This window comes from Triticum aestivum, chromosome 7A (assembly GCF_018294505.1).
Source record: "Triticum aestivum cultivar Chinese Spring chromosome 7A, IWGSC CS RefSeq v2.1, whole genome shotgun sequence".
Classification (NCBI taxonomy): domain Eukaryota; kingdom Viridiplantae; phylum Streptophyta; class Magnoliopsida; order Poales; family Poaceae; genus Triticum; species Triticum aestivum.
The window spans coordinates 43,826,150-43,849,620 of record NC_057812.1 but is presented as its reverse complement, the minus strand read 5'-3'; the positions used below and the strand labels follow the sequence as shown (position 1 = coordinate 43,849,620).

Genomic DNA, 23,471 nt, shown 5'->3' with positions numbered 1-23,471 from the left:
CCACTGTATAATTGTTCACACAGGCTCTCAAGTTTAGAACCGCAAGTGCAGAACAGATAGGTTCCTCCTGTCCGGAGAATGAATCAAGTTTAGATAGCTGAAAGTCTGAAACATACGAGCTGCTGGGTTTTCAGGCGTTGTTCTGAATTCTCAACAATCTGTTGCTAAAACAAGACATTAATAAAAGACAAAGGATGCAGCTGATGTACAAAACCTGAAAACAGGTGTAATGCGTACAGTATAAACTAGCTTTCATGGAGAACTCTTTGATAAAATCTGAATCTTGTAAACACATTAGAAATCCCTTTCCTGCCCCCTTGTCCGACACACAAAACAGCATAGCTAAAAACACCATCAATAGCTCACAGGAAGAACAGACCACGGTTTTCATTTACACGCGAAATGCATAGTCTAAAAGGAATGCAGGAAAGTTGCAGGATCATCCACTCATTGCAGGAAACCACTACCTTTTCCAGTTATGATAAAATGCATGATCTACAAAAAGTTGCAGGATCATCAACTCATTGCAGGAAACCCTTCAGTGAAATGCATCGTCTACTAAGCAGTGGCAATCACATCACAGGGATGAATGTCAGAAGAGCGACACTACAGCAGCGACTACTACGACGAGCATCACTACAAAATTGTTCAGACATCGGAGGTCAAAAAGTGACAGGGGTTACCCCTGCCCTGCCTGAGGAACAGAGAAAATTTAACAGGCAGAAGAAACACGAGTATTGCCGAGTTTTCTCAGCCTATATTATCTACCTATAGGCAAAAGTAGGTGTCCAGTTCTGCTGTCATTGTATCCGAGGCGGCGAAACTTGTGAACAGGTGAACTTTCAGGAGTCCTGTTTTGATCTTTCTCTACGCTGCGTCAACATCCGGGTGTCGCAGCTCATGATAGACTGGATCAGCAGAAATAATGAGGCAGTTAGGCGGCAGGCCAATAATCGATATAACAATATAATGAGAACATCAAGAAATGCAAGTAACTAAGCTTCTCTGCACTATCTATTGTAGTAGGATACAAACTGAATTTTGTTCACAGGATAGAACCTTGGTATATTCTCTGCAAAGAAGGAATGAGATGACTAAACTTGGTTTGGCATTTTAGGTTCCATAATAATTTCTACCACCTTCAAAGTTGAGACAAACTGAATTATCTGAATCGAGAAAAGGAGCGTGGAACCATGCTACTAGGTTCAGAGTTCAGACTATCATTTACCAGGTGTACACTACAGACTGTCATACTGATAAATCCACATGACATCGACACCTACTACTATTCCCATTCAGGTACTTTTACCATTCTACAAGACTATATCAGTTTCATACAAGTCCGCAATCCTAACAGAAGATAATATCATGATCAGATTAGAACTCCACTAAAGTAAAGACTCTGAATGTCATGTTCATGTAGTTAGCAGTATCTACACCTACATCTGTGCATTGTGCACAACAGATTCGAGACCACCAGTGCATTTCTTGCCAAAGAAGATCAGTGTAGGAAGCAGATCAACAATCTAAATCTCAGAGTTTTCTAAAATAAAAGGCAAGACCAATAATACAGCTAAGAACCTAAGATACAAAACCTGAAAACAATACAGCTCATGTGCAGAAACGAACACTTTGAACATCTGAATCAAGGACAGAAGTTGTGCCATGGAGAGAGAGAGAGAGAGAGAGAGAGAGAGAGAGAGAGAGAGAGAGAGAGAGAGAGAGAGAGAGAGAGAGAGAGAGAGAGAGAGAGAGAGAGGGAGGCTCTGCACCTTGGGTCCCGGAGAGCGCCACGATAATCTCGAGGGTCTCGCCGTCGCCGCCGCGGGGCAGGTCGATGACGAGCGGGGTGAGCCTCCCGTGGCGGCCGGCTGGGACGCACATGATGAAGCCGTCGGGCAGGTCCGCCTCTCCGAAAGAAGGCACCACATGACGAAGCCGCGGGGCAGGTCTCCCGTTGAGGACGCCGACGCGTATGTCCAGTTCCTCGTTCAGGTGGAAGACGGACCTCCCGAGGAACGGGAACACGTTCCAGCCGTTCTCCGGGTACAACCCCTGGGAAAAGCCGTTCTCGGTGAAGAACCGGATCGTCCGCCATGCCTCTCGCTCTGGCGGCCCGAAGATGATCCCGGAGAAGCGTCCCAGCACGCGGATCTGCGGCATTTGAGGAGATCAAAGAAGCCCAAATGCGACCAGGAATTGCAATCGAGAGGCGAGAAGAGTCATGGCGAGCGAGCGAGCTCACCGGAATCGGGGGTGGAAGGTCGGGAGCGGCCTCTCTGCGGGGAATGCGCTCGACGGCCCAGCGCGCCATGGTGCTGATGTAGTCGCCGTCGACGCTGACGCCGGTGTTCCAGCGGCGGTACCTGCCGTTGGCGCGGAGGTAGCGGCCACCGACGGTGCGGAGCAGGACGTCGCCCTGGGAGCCCGCCCTGACGACCTCCCACATGATGTCCGGAACCACCGGATGGTCGTAGTCGCGCTGCCCGGCGCGGGAGCCGCGGTGGCCGGGCGGCGCCGGCGCGGCCGTGCTGGCGAGGTAGCGGCCGTAGGCGGCGCTGTGAAGGAGCAGGTGCACGCCGCGGCCTCCGTCGGGGCGGAGGTGCACCGCCCACACCGCGTTCAGCGAGGCGCGCCCACGGCGGAGGACGACGCTCTCCCCGTCGTCGGCGGCGTGGAGGTACCCGCCGAGCGCGCGGTTCCGCAGCCGCACGTGGTGCCAGTCTGGGAACTGGTCCATCTGTCGGTCTCCGGCGGTGGAGGGCGGTGGGGATGAGAGGTTCTTGGTTTGCTGGGGCTCCGGCGACGGCGAGGCGAAAGCTGTTGGTTGAGGCGGTTACGCTGGGCGCCAAAGCTAGGTATTTCAAGGTCGCCGTCCCGGGCTGTGGGCAGAAGGTGGGCCTGCAGGCCGTTTTCCCGGCCCGGCCCACACAGGCTCGCTACAGTAGCCCGGTGAGGCGACGACGACAGCTGCATCAGGGTATGTTTCCTTCGTCTCCGACCCTGTTGTTGCGGCATTATCTCCTCCGTCGTAATGGTGGAGTTAGTGAAGTTCGTTTCAGAAGCATGGCTGGCGATTGTCCTACTAGTTGATGGCAACGTTGGCTCGTGCAAGGTTCCGACCGTGCTGGAACTGGACAAGTGGTTGTTGGAAGGCGGATCCGGTGCCGTTCACCGATAAGATCAGTTTGTTCTGGCGGATTCGGGATCGGGGAAGCACAGAAAATATTCATGTTCCACGCGCCACAAAGACATGGGCTTGGGTGTTCGTGCTGGCCCTCTTCACCGAGCCAGAAAGCCCATAGGTGATGGTGCATTCCGGTTCCAATGGATCTCCGGTGGACGTCTGGTCGTCGCTGGTTTTTCGGTGGTAGGCAGTTTTGGTTCCATATGCAGGGACTTTCAGATACTTAGTTATTTCTTGTTGGAGGTGTTTTCTGCAGAGTTTCAACAAGGTTGTATTCTCTCATGCTCTCCTGTTATTTCTGCGTGGATTAGTTGTAACCTTGTTGTTTTATTAATATAAGCATGTTGACCTAAAAAACATTTTGATGTTTGTCTTTCTTTGTCTATGTGTAATCGTCTGACATGAAATTATGTGATGTGATGATTGGAGCCTTATTGTTTGAGCAAGTTGGGCTCTCATGACCCCAGCAGCCAGCCCTCGCCCCCATTCGCCGCCCACCACCCATCACCCACCCTGGATCCATTGAGATGCGCCGCCGCTCTATGTCCCTCATGCCCATCTGCTTGTCGACATATGTTGAGCCCTACGGTGTGGGGCTCGAGGTTGTTTTGGGAGAAATATTTGACTTTGAACCCGTTGCGAAACGACCATGGATAGCAACGGGAAGCGCAGTTGTTTGTCGACCGTCTGTTCCTAACGGGTCATTCGTTGGAGCCAGATCAGGCATTGGATTGGGCGGCGTAGGAGGCATCGTTGATCCCACGGGTTCAGCGGGAGAGGCCAGTGGGGCCTCCTGGTCAAGGGCATTAGCATCCCCCTTATTGAGTTGCGGCATGATCCTAGGTCGCAAAATTTGGGAAACGGTCTTGGAGCATCGCGCCATCTTCCAAGATAGTGCCCATTGCTCCATTGCCAGACCACTACACCTTGACTTGTTCCACCATCGAACCATCCTTCTGGTGCCACATCAACTATAGTTCTTCCACGGGAATTTCTAGTTCGTTGGAACATATATGAAGTTCAGGAGCAACAACTGTACCAGGGAGAAGTGCTTGTCAGAGTTGTGAGACATGAAAAACATGATGGACTAAAGCTTGTAGCGGTAGCTGTAGTTTATAGGCTACATTGTTGATCTTCTCGATGATGGGATAATGCCCCTAGAACTTGGAAAAGAGCTTATAGTTGGCGCGGGGGCAACCGATGTCTGCACATAGGGTTACAACTTCAGGAAGACACTGTCAGCCAACGAAAACTTGTGGAATGAGCGTTTCTTCTAAGCATTGAGCTTCATGTATTGGCAAGCATGGTGGAGATGCTGCTGGAGCAAGTCTTGGACGACCGAACACTCTTCGAGCCATGTGTGCAACAATGACACCGAACATGTTATATCTGTTGTAATTCCCCAATGCTTAGGCTCATGACCAGCTTTGAAAGGAGTCATTTCAATAGCAAATTGGTGTGAGGAGTTATACCAGAACTATGTGAGAGGGACCCAGAAGCTCCAGCGACGAGGACATGCATGAGTGAAACATCGCAAGAAAGTCTCTATACATTGGTTTACACACTCTATATGGCCGTCTTTCTGAGATGGTGTGATGGCAACATGGGGGTCTAGGAGTGAGAAAATAGAGTGGAGGAGGAGTGCTGAGATGCTTCTATACACCCTTTGGAACATCTGGAAAGAGCAGAACCATCGCATCTTTTGTGGCAGGTGCATGAACCACATCGAGGTGCCGACCCTGACTTCTCAGGATATCAACTAGAGGGCGATGGCTTTTCCTATGCCACAAGCCAGCAAGGGTATTGGTTAATTGCATGAGTGTGTGTCGGGGAGTTTTCATCAAGTTCCTTCCAAAACCATATCAACCATGTAAATAAACCATCTATTTTCTTCTTCTATATGAAAAGGCAGTGCTCTCACCGGTTCGGGAAACAAAAAAAATTCGCTTGTAAGGCCAGCTAGTCTAGATAGATAGGAGCAGAATGGAAGAGCCGATGCATTTAGATCTTTCTTTGAACCATGAACTGTAGAACAATTTTTCTACGGTGTATTATATAAATAAATAAGTGTACAAAGTATTTACAATAGGTACAGAAGTCACCAAAGGCCTAAAAAAGTTTAAACATGTTTAGATCGATCTTCGTTCTTGCGATGGAAGGCCAATCACTCAGCAAGCCATCCAAAGTGTAGGTCGGTGCCCTCATCATCTACCCTATCTCTTGAGAGTAAAGCCATAACCTTACCTACTATACACAAACATGTGCTTGGAGCCGCACACACACAAACAAAAGCACGGTGCACCTGGTTACTGTTTGATACACATTTTGTGGGTAGCCATACACGTGTGTTGATAGTAAACAGTAATATTAGACATCTTAAAACCAGCAAACAAACCAAATATTTGCACACTATTGGTTATGTATACACATGTTCATGTACTCGTTAGATAGTCTGTATTTACAGGTTCAATTTCATACTTTACATCTTTCTATTTCAGTTTCATACTTTACATCTTGCTATTTCAGTTTCGTACTTTACAACCTGGTTTCAGTTTCTTACTTGTACTTCATAAGTTGATAAAGGAATTAATACATGCATACAAATAGCAACAACAACAACTAAAATTGTGTATACATGGAAGCCCAAAACTTTAGTTTACGTTAACTTTCAAGAAAGACAATCTTTTAAAGTGATCACTTTTTAGAAAAGTGTATTGAGCAACATACAACAAAAGTACAATTATCTAAATCAACATACTTTCTTGGTTGTGCTGAACATGCAAAATGAGGAGATATTCTCATCCACCAAGTATTTGTGACATGTGTGTTTCTTATATATTTTTATTTGTATTTCTTTTATCAGTCGACTTAGCTATTCCAAAGTGCAAGATACAAAAAGAAGCATCTCACTTGAAACTTAATTATACAGTAGCATGTATATATGCCAATAAAGTCAATAATTTTATATTTTAAAAACATTATATATCACCCCTTCCGAAAAATTTAGTTATTTTGTTTACTTACGCTTCAATGCTTTCACTATTCTTCACATCAAACGCTTGACAATTAATTAGAAAACATGGAAAATATTGTTCGATATCATGTACCAGCACTTTTCATTAATTCATGGAATAACTTTAAGGTGATGGCTAATTATCTTATTAACATAAAAATCTTTGTTTGAAAGCACTTACTAATCAGATGTTTGAATGTATGCTTATATCAACAACAACAACATATAATTTTCAATTTTACAAAACTATACTATTGTCTGTGAGAGGTGCAGTTTGCTAACATGTGCAAAACAATGTCAATGCCTCACATAGAGACAACTAGACCAATAACTAGAAAAGAAAGAGAAAAGCAAGTGAAAGAAGCCATCTAAGGAATAAAGAAACAAGCCACTAAAAGTAATATGAGTAACGGTTGATATTAGTATATATAAATAGCTATAGGTGTTACCCAAACACGTACCAACAAGGACAACTTCAACACAATAGTGTCACTAAATTGATTGCACACCTATATTCAAGTCTTTCCATGGAGAAGGTCCAAGTTTTCATCGTCGGAGCGGGTCCTTCTGGGCTTGCCACAGCAGCATGCCTACGCAAGCTCTCTATACCATATATCATCGCTGAGCGTGAAGATTGTATTATGTCGTTATGGCAGAAATACACATATGATCGCCTCAAGCTCCACATCGCCAAAGAGTTTTGTGAGCTACCCCACATGGCATACCCAACTGATTGGCCGACCTACCTTCCCAAAGATCAATTTTTAAGGTATATGGAGGATTATGTCAAGCACTTCAATATATCCCCAAAGTTTAACACTTTAGTTGAGTCATGCATGTATGACGAGGTGAGGAAATGTTGGGTTGTCATGACACATAACAAGGTGGATGGCCCAACTATGTATGCATCCAAGTTCTTGGTTGTAGCAACAGGTGAAAATAGTATGGGATATGTTCCAGAGATCGTTGGCCTACAAAGCTTTCCTGGTGAAACAATCCACTCATCAAGTTACAAGTCCGGAAATGATTATGTTGGGAAAAGCGTGCTTGTTGTTGGATGTGGGAACTCTGGCTTTGAGATTGCCCATGATCTTGCAGTGCATGGAGCTAACACTTCCATCATTATCCGTAGTCCGGTACGTAGATTTCACGATCCCACTTCTATTGTTTTCTTAGTTTCTCAGAAAAATCATGGTTGACGTTGTACTAAACAAGTTCTTACATGGGTAATTGTGAAGTTGCATGTTATGACAAAGGAGTTGATCCACCTGGGCATGGTACTCTCAACGTGGCACCTTCCACTGAAGCTTGTAGATCTTATTCTTATGATCCTCGCATATATCTTATTAGGTGATTTATCAAAGTATGGAATTGTGAGGCCTAATATTGGTCCACTCACCCTAAAAGCAAAAACTGGTCGGTCTGCTGTCATAGACACTGGAACCACTAAGCTAATAAAAAAAGGTGATATCAAGGTGAGAGGAAAGTCATGCTTATAAGTATAAATATATACATACTATATGGGGAATCTAACAGACTAATTTAAAAATATTTTGTGTGGCAGGTATTCGGTCCAATATCATGCATTCGAGGAAATCTCATAGAGTTTGCAGATGGGAATGAGAGGTACTATGACGCTATTGTGTTTGCCACAGGTTACAAAAGCACCACTAATATATGGCTCAAGGTATATAGACATTCATTTCAATTTATCTCAAAGAACACCATTATTATTATTATTAATATTATTTATATATAACATCATAGTAATATGAATAACGTATGATGGTAAATAAGTCAAACAAAATTTCTAGCTTAAAAGGACAATCGGTTTCAACTTATAGTCATACTAGTACACAGGTATGTGCACAACACGTCAAATCTCAATTCACGGATACAAAGCTTGCTTGCTTCAAGCACTGCACCTTGGCATGGAAAGCTTCATCGAGTCAATTGTTGTAGGCGTTCGGTTTTGGATGTAAAGCTTTACATGCTTAGAATTAGTATCTTATACTACAACTAGCTTAAAGAAACTTCATCAGAACTTTCAATTCTCGTTGACACGATTAGTATGCACACTACAAATTCTCACGATCCAGCTACAAATACGTGTGCCATGACCAGCATGCATATATTTATTATAGCTGACAAGTGAACTTTATCTACACTAAAAATATAGCGATGGTTCTAGAAATCAGCTGTATCTTCGCTATACTGTATCCTGTACTGTAGCTTCAAATCCCAACCTTTTGAGCCATACCATGGACTTTATGAATGACACGCTGCTTTTTGGTGTTGAGATTCAAAACTTTAAAACTCATACACTATATATAGTAGTATAGAAATTTTCTCCAAACATTGTATCATATTTTTTGAAATACTCTTATAAAAATATTTTGATAAATGCAGAACGACATGAGTATGCTAAATAGTGATGGCATACCCAAAAAAGACTTCCCCAACCACTGGAAAGGTGCAAATGGACTCTACAATGTCGGATTTGTAAGGAGGGGGTTGGCTGGTATTGCACATGATGCCAATATTGTTGCAAGTGACATCCATACCAACATAGAAATGTCATACTTTAATTAGACTCTCCTAGTACTTCATCACATTTTCTAGATCATTCATCCTAAAAAATGATCTCCGAAAATGTCATAGCTTGGTTTGTTGTTAAGTGTTTATTTTTGTGAAGTTGATTTTATTGAAAGGGATGCAATAATGTATTGTACTTGAAGTATTTGAAGGAAATATGCCCTAGAGGCAATAACAAAGTTATTATTTATTTCCTTATATATCATGATAAAAAGTTTATTATTCATGCTAGAATTGTATTAAACCGGAAACATGATACATGTGTGAATACATAGACAAACAGAGTGTCACTAGTATGCCTCTACTAGACTAGCTTGTTAATCAAAGATGGTTATGTTTCCTAACCATGACAAAGAGTTGTCATTTGATTAACGGGATCACATCATTAGTTGAATGATCTGATTGACATGACCCATTCCATTAGCTTAGCACCCGATCGTTTAGTATGTTGCTATTGCTTTCTTCATGACTTATACATGTTCCTATGACTATGAGATTATGCAACTCCCGTTTGCCAGAGGAACACTTTGTGTGCTACCAAACGTCACAACGTAACTGGGTGATTATAAAGGAGCTCTACAGGTGTCTCCAAAGGTACATGTTGGGTTGGCGTATTTCGAGATTAGGATTTGTCACTCCGATTGTCGGAGAGGTATCTCTGGGCCCTCTCGGTAATGCACATCACTTAAGCCTTGCAAGCATTGCAACTAATGAGTTAGTTGCGGGATGATGTATTACAGAACGAGTAAAGAGACTTGCCAGTAACGAGATTGAACTAGGTATGGGATATCGACGATCGAATCTCGGGCAAGTAACATACCGATGACAAAGGGAACAACATATGTTGTTATGCGGTCTGACCGATAAAAGATCTTCGTAGAATATGTAGGAGCCAATATGAGCATCCAGGTTCCGCTATTGGTTATTGACCGGAGACGTGTCTCGGTCATGTCTACATTGTTCTCGAACCCGTAGGGTCCGCACGCTTAAGGTTACGATGACAATTATATTATGAGTTTATGCATTTTGATGTACCGAAGGTTGTTCGGAGTCCCGGATGTGATCACAGACATGACGAGGAGTCTCAAAATGGTCGAGACATAAAGATTGATATATTGGAAGCCTATGTTTGGATATCGGAAGTGTTCCGGGTGAAATCGGGATTTTACCGGAGTACCGGGAGGTTACCTGAACCCCCCGGGAGGTATATGGGCCTTAGTGGGCCTTAGTGGAAGAAGAGAAGAGGCAGCCAGGGCTAGGCCGCACGCCCCTCCCCCCCTTGGTCCGAATTGGACAAGGAGAGGGGGCCGGCCCCCCTTCCTCCTCTCTCTCCTCTCCCCCCCCCTCCACGAATCCTATTCCAACTAGGAAAGGGGGGGAGTCCTACTCCCAAAAGGAGTAGGACTCCTCCTGGCGCGCCTCTCCTGGCCGGCCGGCCCCCCTCTCTTGAACCTTTATATACGGAGGCAGGGGCACCCCCTAGAGACACAAGTTGATCCAGGTGATCATATTCTTAGCCGTGTGCGGTGCCCCCTTCCACCATAGTCCTCGATAATATTGTAGCGGTGCTTAGGCGAAGCCCTGCAATGGTAGTACATCAAGATCGTCACCACGCCGTCGTGCTGATGGAACTCTTCCCCGACACTTTGCTGGATCGGAGTCCGGGGATCGTCATCGAGCTGAACGTGTGCTAGAACTCGGAGGTGCCGTAGTTTCGGTGCTTGATCGGTCGGGCCGTGGAGACGTACGACTACATCAACCAAACGCTTCCGTTGTCGATCTACAAGGGTACGTAGATCATACTCTCCCCTCTCGTTGCTATGCATCACCATGATCTTGCGTGTGCGTAGGAATTTTTTTGAAATTACTACAAAACCCAACAGTGGCATCCGAGCCTAGGTTTTATATGTTGATGTTATATGCACGAGTAGAACACAAGTGAGTTGTGGGCGATATAAGTCATACTACTTACCAGCATGTCATACTTTGGTTCGGCGGTATTGTTGGACGAAGCGGCCCGGACCGACATTACGCGTACGCTTACGCGAGACCGGTTCTCCCGACGTGCTTTGCACATAGGTGGCTTGCGGGTGACAGTTTCTCCAACTTTAGTTGAACCGAGTGTGGCTACGCCCGGTCCTTGCGAAGGTTAAAACAGCACCAACTTGACAAACTATCGTTGTGGTTTTGATGCGTAGGTAAGATTGGTTCTTGCTTAAGCCCGTAGCAGCCACGTAAAACATGCAACAACAAAGTAGAGGACGTCTAACTTGTTTTTGCAGGGCATGTTGTGATGTGATATGGTCAAGACATGATGCTAAATTTTATTGTATGAGATGATCATGTTTTGTAACCGAGTTATCGGCAACTGGCAGGAGCCATATGGTTGTCGCTTTATTGTATGCAATGCAATCGCGCTGTAATGCTTTACTTTATCACTAAGCGGTAGCGATAGTCGTGGAAGCATAAGATTGGCAAGACGACAACGATGCTACGATGGAGATCAAGGTGTCGCGCCGGTGACGATGGTGATCATGACGGTGCTTCGGAGATGGAGATCACAAGCACAAGATGATGATGGCCATATCATATCACTTATATTGATTGCATGTGATGTTTATCTTTTATGCATCTTATCTTGCTTTGATTGACGGTAGCATTATAAGATGATCTCTCACTAAATTATAAAGAAGTGTTCTCCCTGAGTATGCACCGTTGCGAAAGTTCTTCGTGCTGAGACACCACATGATGATCGGGTGTGATAGGCTCTACGTTCAAATACAACGGGTGCAAAACAGTTGCACACGCGGAATACTCAGGTTATACTTGACGAGCCAAGCATATACAGATATGGCCTCGGAACACGGAGACCGAAAGGTCGAGCGTGAATCATATAGTAGATATGATCAACATAGTGATGTTCACCAATGAAACTACTCCATCTCACGTGATGATCGGACATGGTTTAGTTGATTTGGATCACGTAATCACTTAGATGATTAGAGGGATGTCTATCTAAGTGGGAGTTCTTTAAGTAATGTGATTAACTGAACCTAAATTTATCATGAACTTAGTACCTGATAGTATCTTGCTTGTTTATGTATGATTGTAGATAAATGGCCCGTGCTATTGTTCCGTTGAATTTTAATGCGTTCCTTGAGAAAGCAAAGTTGAAAGATGATGGTAGCAATTACACGGACTGGGTCCATAAGTTGAGGATTATCCTCATTGCTGCACAGAAGAATTACGTCCTGGAAGCACTGCAGGGTGCCAGGCCTGCTGCTGGAGCAACACCAGATGTTGTGAACGTCTGGCAGAGCAAAGCTGATGACTACTCGATAGTTCAGTGTGCCATGCTTTACGGCTTAGAACCGGGACTTCAACGACGTTTTGAACGTCATGGAGCATATGAGATGTTCCAGGAGTTGAAGTTAATATTTCAAGCAAATGCCCGGATTGAGAGATATGAAGTCTCCAATAAGTTCTATAGCTGCAAGATGGAGGAGAACAGTTCTGTCAGTGAGCATATACTCAAAATGTCTGGGTATAATAATCACTTGATTCAAATGGGAGTTAATCTTCCAGATGATTGCGTCATTGACAGAATTCTCCAATCACTGCCACCAAGCTACAAGAGCTTCGTGATGAACTATAATATGCAAGGGATGAATAAGACTATTCCCGAGCTCTTCGCAATGCTGAAAGCCGCAGAGGTAGAAATCAAGAAGGAGCATCAAGTGTTGATGGTCAACAAGACCACTAGTTTCAAGAAAAAGGGCAAAGGGAAGAAGAAGGGGAACTTTAAAAAGAACGGCAAGCAAGTTGCTACTCAAGAGAAGAAACCCAAGTCTGGACCTAAGCCTGAAACTGAGTGCTTCTACTGCAAGTAGACTGGTCACTGGAAGCGGAACTGCCCCAAGTATTTGGTGGATAAGAAGGATGGCAAGGTGAACAAAGGTATATGTGATATACATGTTATTGATGTGTACCTTACTAGAGCTCGCAGTAGCACCTGGGTATTTGATACTGGTTCTGTTGCTAATATTTGCAACTCGAAACAGGGACTACGGATTAAGCGAACACTGGCAAAGGACGAGGTGACGATGCGCGTGGGAAACGGTTCCAAAGTCGATGTGATCGCGGTCGGCACGCTACCTCTACATCTACCTTCGGGATTAGTATTAGACCTAAATAATTGTTATTTGGTGCCAGCGTTGAGCATGAACATTATATCTGGATCTTGTTTGATGCGAGACGGTTATTCATCTAAATCAGAGAATAATGGTTGTTCTATTTATATGAGTAATATCTTTTATGGTCATGCACCTTTGAATAGTGGTCTATTTTTGATGAATCTCAATAGTAGTAACACACATATTCATATTGTTGAAGCCAAAAGATACAGAGTTGATAATGAGAGTGCAACTTATTTGTGGCACTGCCGTTTAGGTCATATCGGTGTAAAGCGCATGAAGAAACTTCATACTGATGGACTTTTGGAGCCACTTGATTATGAATCACTTGGTATTTGCGAACCGTGCCTCATGGGCAAGATGACTAAAACGCCGTTCTCCAGTACTATGGAGAGAGCAACAGATTTGTTGGAAATCATACATACAGATGTATGTCGTCCGATGAATATTGAGGCTCGTGGCGGATATCGTTATTTTCTCACCTTCACAGATGATTTAAGCAGATATGGGTATATCTACTTAATGAAACATAAGTCTGAAACATTTGAAAAGTTCAAAGAATTTCAGAGTGAAGTTGAAAATCATCGTAACAAGAAAATAAAGTTTCTACGATCTGATCGTGGAGGAGAATATTTGAGTTACGAGTTTGGTGTACATTTGAAACAATGCGGAATAGTTTCGCAACTCATGCCACCCGGAACACCACAGCGTAATGGTGTGTCCGAACGTCGTAATCGTACTTTACTGGATATGGTGCGATCTATGATGTCTCTTACTGATTTACCGCTATCGTTTTGGGGTTATGCTTTAGAGACGACCGCATTCACGTTAAATAGGGCACCATCAAAATCCGTTGAGACGCCGCCTCATGAACTATGGTTTGGCAAGAAACCAAAGTTGTCGTTTCTTAAAATTTGGGGCTGCGATGCTTATGTGAAAAAACTTCAACCTGATAAGCTCGAACCCAAATCGGAGAAATGTGTCTTCATAGGATACCCAAAGGAGACTGTTGGGTACACCTTCTATCACAGATCCAAAGGCAAGACATTCGTTGCTAAGAATGGATCCTTTCTAGAGAAGGAGTTTCTCTCGAAAGAAGTGAGTAGGAGGAAAGTAGAACTTGACGAGGTAACTGTACCTGCTCCCTTATTGGGAAGTAGTACATCACAGAAACCTGTTTCTGCGACACCTACACCGATTAGTGAGGAAGCTAATGATAATGATCATGAAACTTCAGAACAAGATACTACTGAACCTCGTAGATCAACCAGAGTAAGATCCGCACCAGAGTGGTACGGTAATCCTGTTCTGGAAGTCATGCTACTAGATCATGATGAACCTACGAACTATGAAGAAGCAATGGTGAGCCCATATTCCGCAAAGTGGCTTGAAGCCATGAAATCTGAGATGGGATCCATGTATGAAAACAAAGTATGGACTTTGGTTGACTTGCCCGATGATCGGCAACCAATTGAGAATAAATGGATCTTCAAATATGCCCTAGAGGCAATAATAAAGTTATTATTTATTTCCTTATATATCATGATAAAAGTTTATTATTCATGCTAGAATTGTATTAAACCGGAAACATGATACATGTGTGAATACATAGACAAACAGAGTGTCACTAGTATGCCTCTACTAGACTACCTTGTTAATCAAAGATGGTTATGTTTCCTAACCATGGACAAAGAGTTGTCATTTGATTAACGGGATCACATCATTAGTTGAATGATCTGATTGACATGACCCATTCCATTAGCTTAGCACCCGATCGTTTAGTATGTTGCTTTTGCTTTCTTCATGACTTATACATGTTCCTATGACTATGAGATTATGCAACTCCCGTTTGCCAGAGGAGCACTTTGTGTGCTACCAAACGTCACAACGTAACTGGGTGATTATAAAGGAGCTCTACAGGTGTCTCCAAAGGTACATGTTGGGTTGGCGTATTTCGAGATTAGGATTTGTCACTCCGATTGTCGGAGAGGTATCTCTGGGCCCTCTCGGTAATGCACATCACCTAAGCCTTGCAAGCATTGCAACTAATGAGTTAGTTGCGGGATGATGTATTACAGAACGAGTAAAGAGACTTGCCGGTAACGAGATTGAACTAGGTATGGGATACCGATGATCGAATCTCGGGCAAGTAACATACCGATGACAAAGGGAACAACGTGTGTTGTTATGCGGTCTGACCGATAAAAGATCTTCGTAGAATATGTAGGAGCCAATATGAGCATCCAGGTTCCTCTATTGGTTATTGACCGAAGACGTGTCTCGGTCATGTCTACATTGTTCTCGAACCCGTAGGGTCCGCACGCTTAAGGTTACGATGACAGTTATATTATGAGTTTATGCATTTTGATGTACCGAAGGTTGTTCGGAGTCCCGGATGTGATCACGGACATGACGAGGAGTCTCGAAATGGTTGATACATAAAGATTGATATATTGGAAGCCTATGTTTGGATATCGGAAGTGTTCCGGGTGAAATCGGGATTTTACTGGAGTACCGGGAGGTTATCGGAACCCCCCGGGAGGTATATGGGCCTTAGTGGGCCTTAGTGGAAGAAGAGAAGAGGCAGCCTGGGCTGGGCCGCGCGCCCCTCCCCCCCTTGGTCCAAATTGGACAAGGAGAGGGGGCCGGCCCCCCTTCCTCCCCTCTCTCCTCTTTCCCCCCCTCCATGAATCCTATTCCAACTAGGAAAGGGGGGGAGTCCTACTCCCAGAAGGAGTAGGACTCCTCCTGGCGCGCCTCTCCTGGCCGGCCGGCCCCCCTCCCTTGAACCTTTATATACGGAGGCAGGGGCACCCCCTAGAGACACAAGTTGATCCAGGTGATCATATTCTTAGCCGTGTGCGGTGCCCCCTTCCACCATAGTCCTCGATAATATTGTAGCGGTGCTTAGGCGAAGCCCTGCGATGGTAGTACATCAAGATCGTCACCACGCCGTCGTGCTGACGGAACTCTTCCCCGACACTTTGCTGGATCGGAGTCCGGGGATCGTCATCGAGCTGAACGTGTGCTAGAACTGGGAGGTGCCATAGTTTCGGTGCTTGATCAGTCGGGCCGTGGAGACGTACGACTACATCATCCAAATGCTTCCGTTGTCGATCTACAAGGGTACGTAGATCATACTCTCCCCTCTCGTTGCTATGCATCACCATGATCTTGCGTGTGCGTAGGAATTTTTTTGAAATTACTACGAAACCCAACAGTATTGTATTGCACTTTTATTATGCCAACTTTTTGTGTGGGGGTTCTATCATGTTGACATGTGTTCAATAATTCAAATGTCTCCAGATATTTGTTTTGTGTTGAAATATATACAAATCTTTTTAATGTTGTTTGAGCAACCTTATTAACCTCTACAGGAACTAGTACCAACCGCATGTAATGAGAAACAACAAACTCATAAGTCATAAGAGTGGATTTATTTAGAGATAAACTATTTTGTTGTATTTGCCACAAAAGTTCTCTTCAAAATACCCAAGGAGAAGTAAGAAGAAACCAATCACCATATTGTTTAGTACTTTCTCTATGATAACATGAGGTCGTCTTGAGAGGCATGTTACTTTTCCGTAGAACATGAACTACATGGCCGGTTTCAAAAGAAATCTGGGATGGCCGGTTTCAAAAGAATATATCTAAGGCTGCTATAGTGAAGGACCTCATTGAGAATCCCGCGGAAGGCATTTTCCTAGGCGAGATTGATTTCAGATTTTTTTGCCTAGATGAGCTCAATATAGCGCCATTGTGGGTGCCAGCTATTGATTCATAATTTACACTGATCATGTATTAATGGCTATATGTGGTAGTACGAGGTAATCTGGGTGATATAAGGAACACACCCATGATACCAAATGAGATTTAAAATACGCAAGAGTGATGTACCAGTGTTTAGGCCCACAATGCGGGTAGTAACCATAGTCTCTTACCCACACACATACATCATCATGTCCTGTATTTGTATTGTACAAATTTGATATTCATTTTAATGTAGGTATTTTTTTGTTAGAAGTGCCATATGGGCATGAACATACCTTACGAACCTATGCGTGCCTAGGATCTCTCGGCCTGGCACATAGTCATAGCAAGGTATGTACTCGGAGGAGTTAATGGTGTACACTACTTCATATTCCTATCATATTCATACCTAGAAGATACACCTAGTTTGGTAGCGAGATCAGATAGTATGGTATGGTATTTTATTGTATTTAAGATTGTAAACTTATCGATGAAGAATGCACCTCTATATAAAAGGGTAATCGGTATTGAATCCTACGCCATTGCAACACAATCACAAGATCATCAACGATGTATCTCTAGAGCCCGAAAGTGAGATGTGCTTTCTCCAATAAACAGTGACAACAAAATGTATCAGGTTTGCGCAGACAAGTATAATGAATCATTCCATTCTATAAATTCTTATTAACTAAACTATTCTATTTATATTAGCAACAAAAAAGGGTAGGTGTCGTGTGGATTATATGTAACATGCTCATTTTTTTACCTTAGTGAAAACCTGGATTTGGCATCAACTCAACGTGCCGCTCATAGTAAATAATCCACCACCTCAACACCTGCGTGTAACCAACCCAATGACTCTCGTCCCTCCTCTCACGATTCCACCAAATCATAACTAGCTGATATTTAGCATCTTCTTGTCACTAGTGGTTTCTAATCTGCATGTGAATCCATGGCGACAATGTCACACCACCTTGACTTCCCTCCTGTTAGGGTATCTCCAACCCCAAATAGACAAGCCCATTTATCCGCGTACCTAACGCTAGCCCCGTTCCCAAATTTGCCTACTTTTTTCGCTAAGCCTCGAATTTCATCAATTTCCAACAACCAAAAGCAAATCGATGGTACATATAGCACTTCCAAATGATGGGAAGATGAATTGTGCATGACAAACCATTCAACATGTTAGCAAATCAAGGAAAGTTCATACCCCGACATTCTAAGGCCTTCTTGTTGGTGCGGCACTTTTGGCGGTTGCATGCTCTGCGGGTTCGGCCCGGTGGCGGCGGCAGTCGTTGGCCGTAGCGATAACTCGAAGGTGTCCAACATGGACTATTCTGTGGGTCTAGGAAGATCTGTTGTAGCGGCGGCGGGGCATGAGGTGGGTGTGATGGCAACATCGGGGTCTAGGAGCTGGAAAAGAGAGTGGAGGGGTGGAGTGTGGGACAGGGAGGGGTCCGGAATTTTGTGTGTGTGGAACCGGGCTGTCAGATACAATGTGCCAGACTCGAAGAATCTAAGCGGCGACGGAGTGGGATGAGTCTATATACCCTTTGGAACATCTAGAAAGATTGGAACTGTCGCATTTTCTGTGGCACGTGCATGAACCACACCAAGGTGGCGGCCCTGACTTTTGAGGATATCAACGAGAGGGCAGCTTTTCCTAAGCCACAAGCCAGCAAGGGTATTGATTAATTTGAATGAGTGTGTGTCAGGGGTTTTCGCCAAGTTCCCTCCAAAAACATGTCACCCCTGTAAATAAACCGTCTATTTCTTCTTCTATACAAAAAGGCAGTGCTCCTGTCGGTTCGGGAAAGGAATAGGAGCAGAATGGAAGAGCCATTTGGATGCGTTTAGACCGATGTTTTTTTAACCATGAACTGTAGAAAAAATGTTCTATTATGTATTATATAAATAAATAAGTGTACACAATATTTACAATAATAGTGACAGCAGAAGTACAATAGTGACATAAGTCACCAAAGGCCTAAAAAGCTTAAAACATGTTTAGACCGATCTTCGTTCCTGTGATGGAAGGCCAATCACTTAACTAGCCATCCAAAGTGTAGGTAGGTGCCCTCCTCGTCTATCCTATCTCTTGAAAGTAAAATCCACCATTTATAGAAAAAAACCCTACTACACACAAACACGCGTGCGCAGCCGCACGCACACACACACAAGCACGACTCACCTAGTTACTATTATATACACATTTTTGTGGGTAACCATACACGTGTGTTGATAGTAAATAGTAATAGTTGACATCTTAAAACTAACCAATGAATAGTGTGGCTACGACCTAGCTAGCCGCCGCCTCTAAAAAAAGCCAGCGTTCTCTACCTCCCGCCGGCGCCGGCGCTGGTCCGTCCCGTCTCCGTGGCCTTAGGGCCATGGAGGCGGAGTGGATCTCGGCCCCTGCCGGTGGGAGGGCTCCGTTTTTAGATCTTTTTTCGAGCTTTGTTAGGGTTTGTGTTCTGCTCAGGAAGGCGAGACGGCGGCGGCTCCCTGAAGATAGAATAAAGGTTTTCCTGCCTAGCCCGCATTCTGGTGATGCATCTAGCATCATCGGTGGGCATGTGAAGGTGTGTCTCCGGCAGATCTTTCTTTGGTGGATTTGCTCGGATCTGTTCATCTTTCGTCTTTGTTCGTATGTTTTCAGGTTAGATCCTTTTGATCTACACTCTTCATCCGCGGCGGTTGCTGTTCTGGTACGTTGGTTTTATGGGACCTTAACACGACGACTTCCTGACTGTGTACTACAAAAAGGTTTGCCCGGCTCTGGCGAGGGAGGGGCGGTGACAGCGGTGCGCCTTCGGCTCGCTTCAGTGCTTTAGTCGTCGCTAGGTGGTCTACGGATCTGGATGTAATTTTTATTATTTCTAGTGTTCGTTGTACTACCATGATTGAAGATGAATAGGCTGGAAGTTTTTCTCGCAAAAAAAGACATCTTAAAACTAGCATACCAACAAATATTTGCACACTATAGGCTGCGTAAACACCTGTCCATGTACTCATTAGATAGTCCGTATTTACAGGTTCAACTTCATACTTTACATCTTGCTATTTCAGTTTCATACTTTACATCTTGCTACTTCAGTTTCATACTTTACAACCTCGTTTCAGTTTCTTACTTGTACTTCATAAGTTGATAAAGGAATTAATACATGCGTGCAAATAGCAACAACAAAAGCTAAAATTGTTTATACATGGAAGCCCAAAAGTTTAATTTACGTTAACTTGCAAGAAAGACAATCTCTTCGTAAAGTGATCACTTTTTAGAAAAATGTATTGAGCAACATACAACAAAAGTACCATTTTAATTATATAGTAGCATGTATGCATGCCAATAAAGTCAAGAATTTTATATTTGAAATAACAGCATAGGCACATCTAGTGCATGAATTGATCTATAAAAACATTATATATCATCCCATTTTGTGAAATTCCAGTTCTTTTGTTTACTCATGATTCAATGCTTTCTATTCTTCACATTAAATACTTGACAATTAATTAGAAAAACATGGAAAATATTGTTCGATATCATGTATCAACAGTTCAACACTACTCATTAATTCATGGAATAACTTCAAGGCGGTGGTTAATTATCTTATTAACATAAAAAAATCTTTGTTTGAAAGCACTTACTAATCGGATGTTTGAATGTATGCTTATATTAACAACAACGTATATTTATCAATTTTAGGGAACTATACCACTATCCATGAGAGGCGCAGTTTGCTCACATGTGTAGAACAATGCCAATGCCTCACATAGTGACAACTAGACAAATAACGGTAAAAGAAAGAGACAAGCCAGTGAAAGAAGCAAGAAACAAGAGCCATCTAAGGAAGAACAAAATAAACCACTAAAAGTAATATATAGTAATGACTGATATTTGTATATATAAATAGCTATAGGTGTTACCCCAACACATACCAACAAGGACAACTTCAACACAATAGTGTCACTAAATTGATTGCACACCTATATTCAAGTCTTTCCATGGAGAAGGTACAAGTTTTCATCGTCGGAGCAGGTCCATCTAGGCTTGCCACGACAGCATGCCTAAGCAAACTCTCTATACCATATACCATCGCTGAGCGTGAAGATTGTATTGTGTCATTGTGGCACAGACACACATATGATTGCCTCCAGCTCCACATCCCCAAAGAGTATTGTGAGCTACCCCACATGGCATACCCAAATGATTTGCCTACCTACCTTTCCAGAGATCAGTTTTAAAGGTATATGGAGGATTATGTCAAGCACTTAAATATATCCCCAAAGTTTAACACATCAGCTGAGTCATGCATGTATGGTGAGGTGAGGAAATGTTGGGTTGTGATGACGCATAACAAAGTGGATGTCCCAATTATGTATGCATCCAAGTTCTTAGTTTTAGCAACAAGTGAAAATGTTGTGGGATATGTTCCAGAGATCGTTGGCCTACAAAGCTTTCCTGGTGAAACAATCCACTCATCAAGTTACAAGTCCGGAAATGATTATGTTGGGAAAAGCGTGCTTATTGTTGGATGTGGGAACTCTGGCTTGGAGATTGCCCATGATCTTGCAGTGCACGGAGCTAACACTTCCATCATTATCCGTAGTCCGGTACGTACATACATTTAACGATCCCACTTCTACTATTTTCTTTGTTTTTCTGAGAAAAATCTTGGTTGACATTCTATTAAAGATGTTCTTACATTGGTAATTGTGAAGTTGCATGTTATGACAAAGGAGTTGATCCATGTGGGCATGGTACTCTCAACGTGGCACCTTCCACTGAAGCTTGTAGATTTTATTCTCATGATCCTCGCATATGTATTATTTGGTGATTTATCAAAGTAAGGAATTGTGAGGCCTAATATTGGCCCACTCACGCTAAAAGCAAAAAACTGATCGGTCCGCTGTCATAGACACCGGCACCACTGAGCTAATAAAAAATGGTGATATCAAGGTGAGAGCAAAATCATGCCTATAAATATAAATATATACATACCATATGGCGAATGTGATAGATTGATTTAAAAATATTTTTTATGGTAGGTATTCGGTCCAATATCCTGCATTCAAGGAAATCTCGTAGAGTTTGCGGATGGGAATGAGAGATACTATTACGCCATTGTGTTTGCCACAGGTTACAAAAGCACTGCTAATATGTGGCTCAAGGTATATAGACATTTATTATTATTTATATATAACATCATAGGAATATGAATATCATATGATTGTAAAAGTCAACCAAATTCCTTGCATAAAGGAACAATCGGTTTCAACTTATAGTTATACTAGTACACGGGTATGTGCACAACACGTGCACATTTCGGTTCATGGATACAAAGCTTGCTTGCTTCAAGCACTGCACCTTGGCATGTAAAGCTTCATCAAGTCCATTGTTGTAGCCGTTCAGTTTTGTATGTAAAGCTTTAGATTCTTAGAATTAGTATCTTACACTACAACCAGCTTAAAGAAACTCCACCAGAACTTCCAACTCTGTCTACCAGTGTGTGTGCCATGACCAGCTACATGCATGAATGGATTACAATTGACGAGTGAACTTTACCTACATTGGCATATAGTGATGGTTCTAGAAATCAGTAGTACCTTTGCTGGAATTGTAGCCCGTACTGTAGCTGCAAATCCCATCATTTTGAGCCATACCATGGACTCCGTCAATGCTTTTTTGTGGTGAGATTCAAAAGTTTTAAACTTGTACACTATATATAGTAGTATAGAAATTTTCTCCAAACATTGTATAACATTTTTAAAAATAATCTTATAAAATATTTTTATAAATGTAGAACGACATGAGTATGCTAAGTAGTGATGGCATACCCAGAAATGACTTCCCCAACCATTGGAAAGGTGCAAATGGACTCTATTGCATCGGATTTGGAAGGAGGGGATTGGTCGGTATTGCACATGATGCCAATATCGTTGCAAGTGACATCCATGCCAACATGGAAATGGCATATTTTAATTAGGCTCTCCTAGTACTTCATCACATTTTCTAGATCATTCATCTTGAAAAATGATCTTTGAAAATGTCATAGCTTGGTTTGTTGTTAAGTGTTTATTTGGGTGAAGTTGATTTTATTGAAAGGGACGCAGTAATGTATTATGCTTGAAGTATTGTATTGTACTTTTATTATGCCAACTTCTTGTGTGGGGCTGCTATCATGTTGACATGTGTTCACTAATTCAAATGTCTTCAGAGATTTGTTCTGTGTTGATTCAAATATATGCAAAATCTTAATAATGTTGTTTGACGAAGCTTATTAACCTCTAGAGGAACTAGTACCAACCGCACATAATGAGAAACAACAAACTAGTAACTCATAAGAGTGGATTTATTTAGAGACAACCTATTTTGTTGCACTCACCATAAAAATTCTCCTCAAAATACCCAAAGAGAAGTAAGAAGAAACTAATCACCATATTGTTTGGTACTTTCCCTATGATAACACGAGGTCATCTTGGGAAGTATCTCAGTTTTCCGTGGAATATGAGCTACATGGCCGGTTTCAAGAAATTCTGTGATAGTCTATAAGTCTACATATCACCCATGTTTTTTGTTCCGAGCCTTGTCTGATATGAGCTCTGTTGCATAATTTTATTTGAAACTACATTCAAAGTAATATTAATAAAGAATTACAATAATACTTCTTAGAAAAAGGTGGTATTGTACTATTGAAACACATGTTTCTATCATTACCTAGCTTAAAGAAAATAT

The 23,471-nt window shown here is 42.9% G+C and overlaps 2 protein-coding genes and 1 pseudogene across 2 annotated transcripts; 2 read left to right on the top strand and 1 right to left on the bottom strand.

Moving 5' to 3' along the window:
• Positions 1 to 505: 505 nt before the first annotated feature.
• LOC123152282 (uncharacterized) lies at positions 506 to 3,031 on the bottom strand. Its single transcript, XM_044571867.1, has 3 exons — positions 2,246 to 3,031; positions 1,773 to 2,154; positions 506 to 908 (listed from the first exon to the last, which is right to left on the bottom strand). The coding sequence occupies exons 1-3, from the start codon at positions 2,738 to 2,740 to the stop codon at positions 868 to 870; spliced, it is 918 nt and encodes a 305-aa protein (XP_044427802.1). The 5' UTR covers positions 2,741 to 3,031; the 3' UTR covers positions 506 to 867.
• A 3,885-nt stretch (positions 3,032 to 6,916) lies between these two features.
• On the top strand, positions 6,917 to 19,412 carry LOC123152945 (probable indole-3-pyruvate monooxygenase YUCCA10). Its single transcript, XM_044572302.1, has 8 exons — positions 6,917 to 7,336; positions 7,457 to 7,675; positions 7,765 to 7,887; positions 8,610 to 8,721; positions 16,995 to 17,089; positions 17,937 to 18,112; positions 19,203 to 19,320; positions 19,398 to 19,412. The coding sequence occupies exons 1-8, from the start codon at positions 6,917 to 6,919 to the stop codon at positions 19,410 to 19,412; spliced, it is 1,278 nt and encodes a 425-aa protein (XP_044428237.1).
• Positions 19,413 to 20,740: 1,328 nt separating this feature from the next.
• On the top strand, positions 20,741 to 22,722 carry LOC123150245 (probable indole-3-pyruvate monooxygenase YUCCA11; annotated as a pseudogene).
• The last annotated feature ends 749 nt before the right edge of the window (positions 22,723 to 23,471 follow it).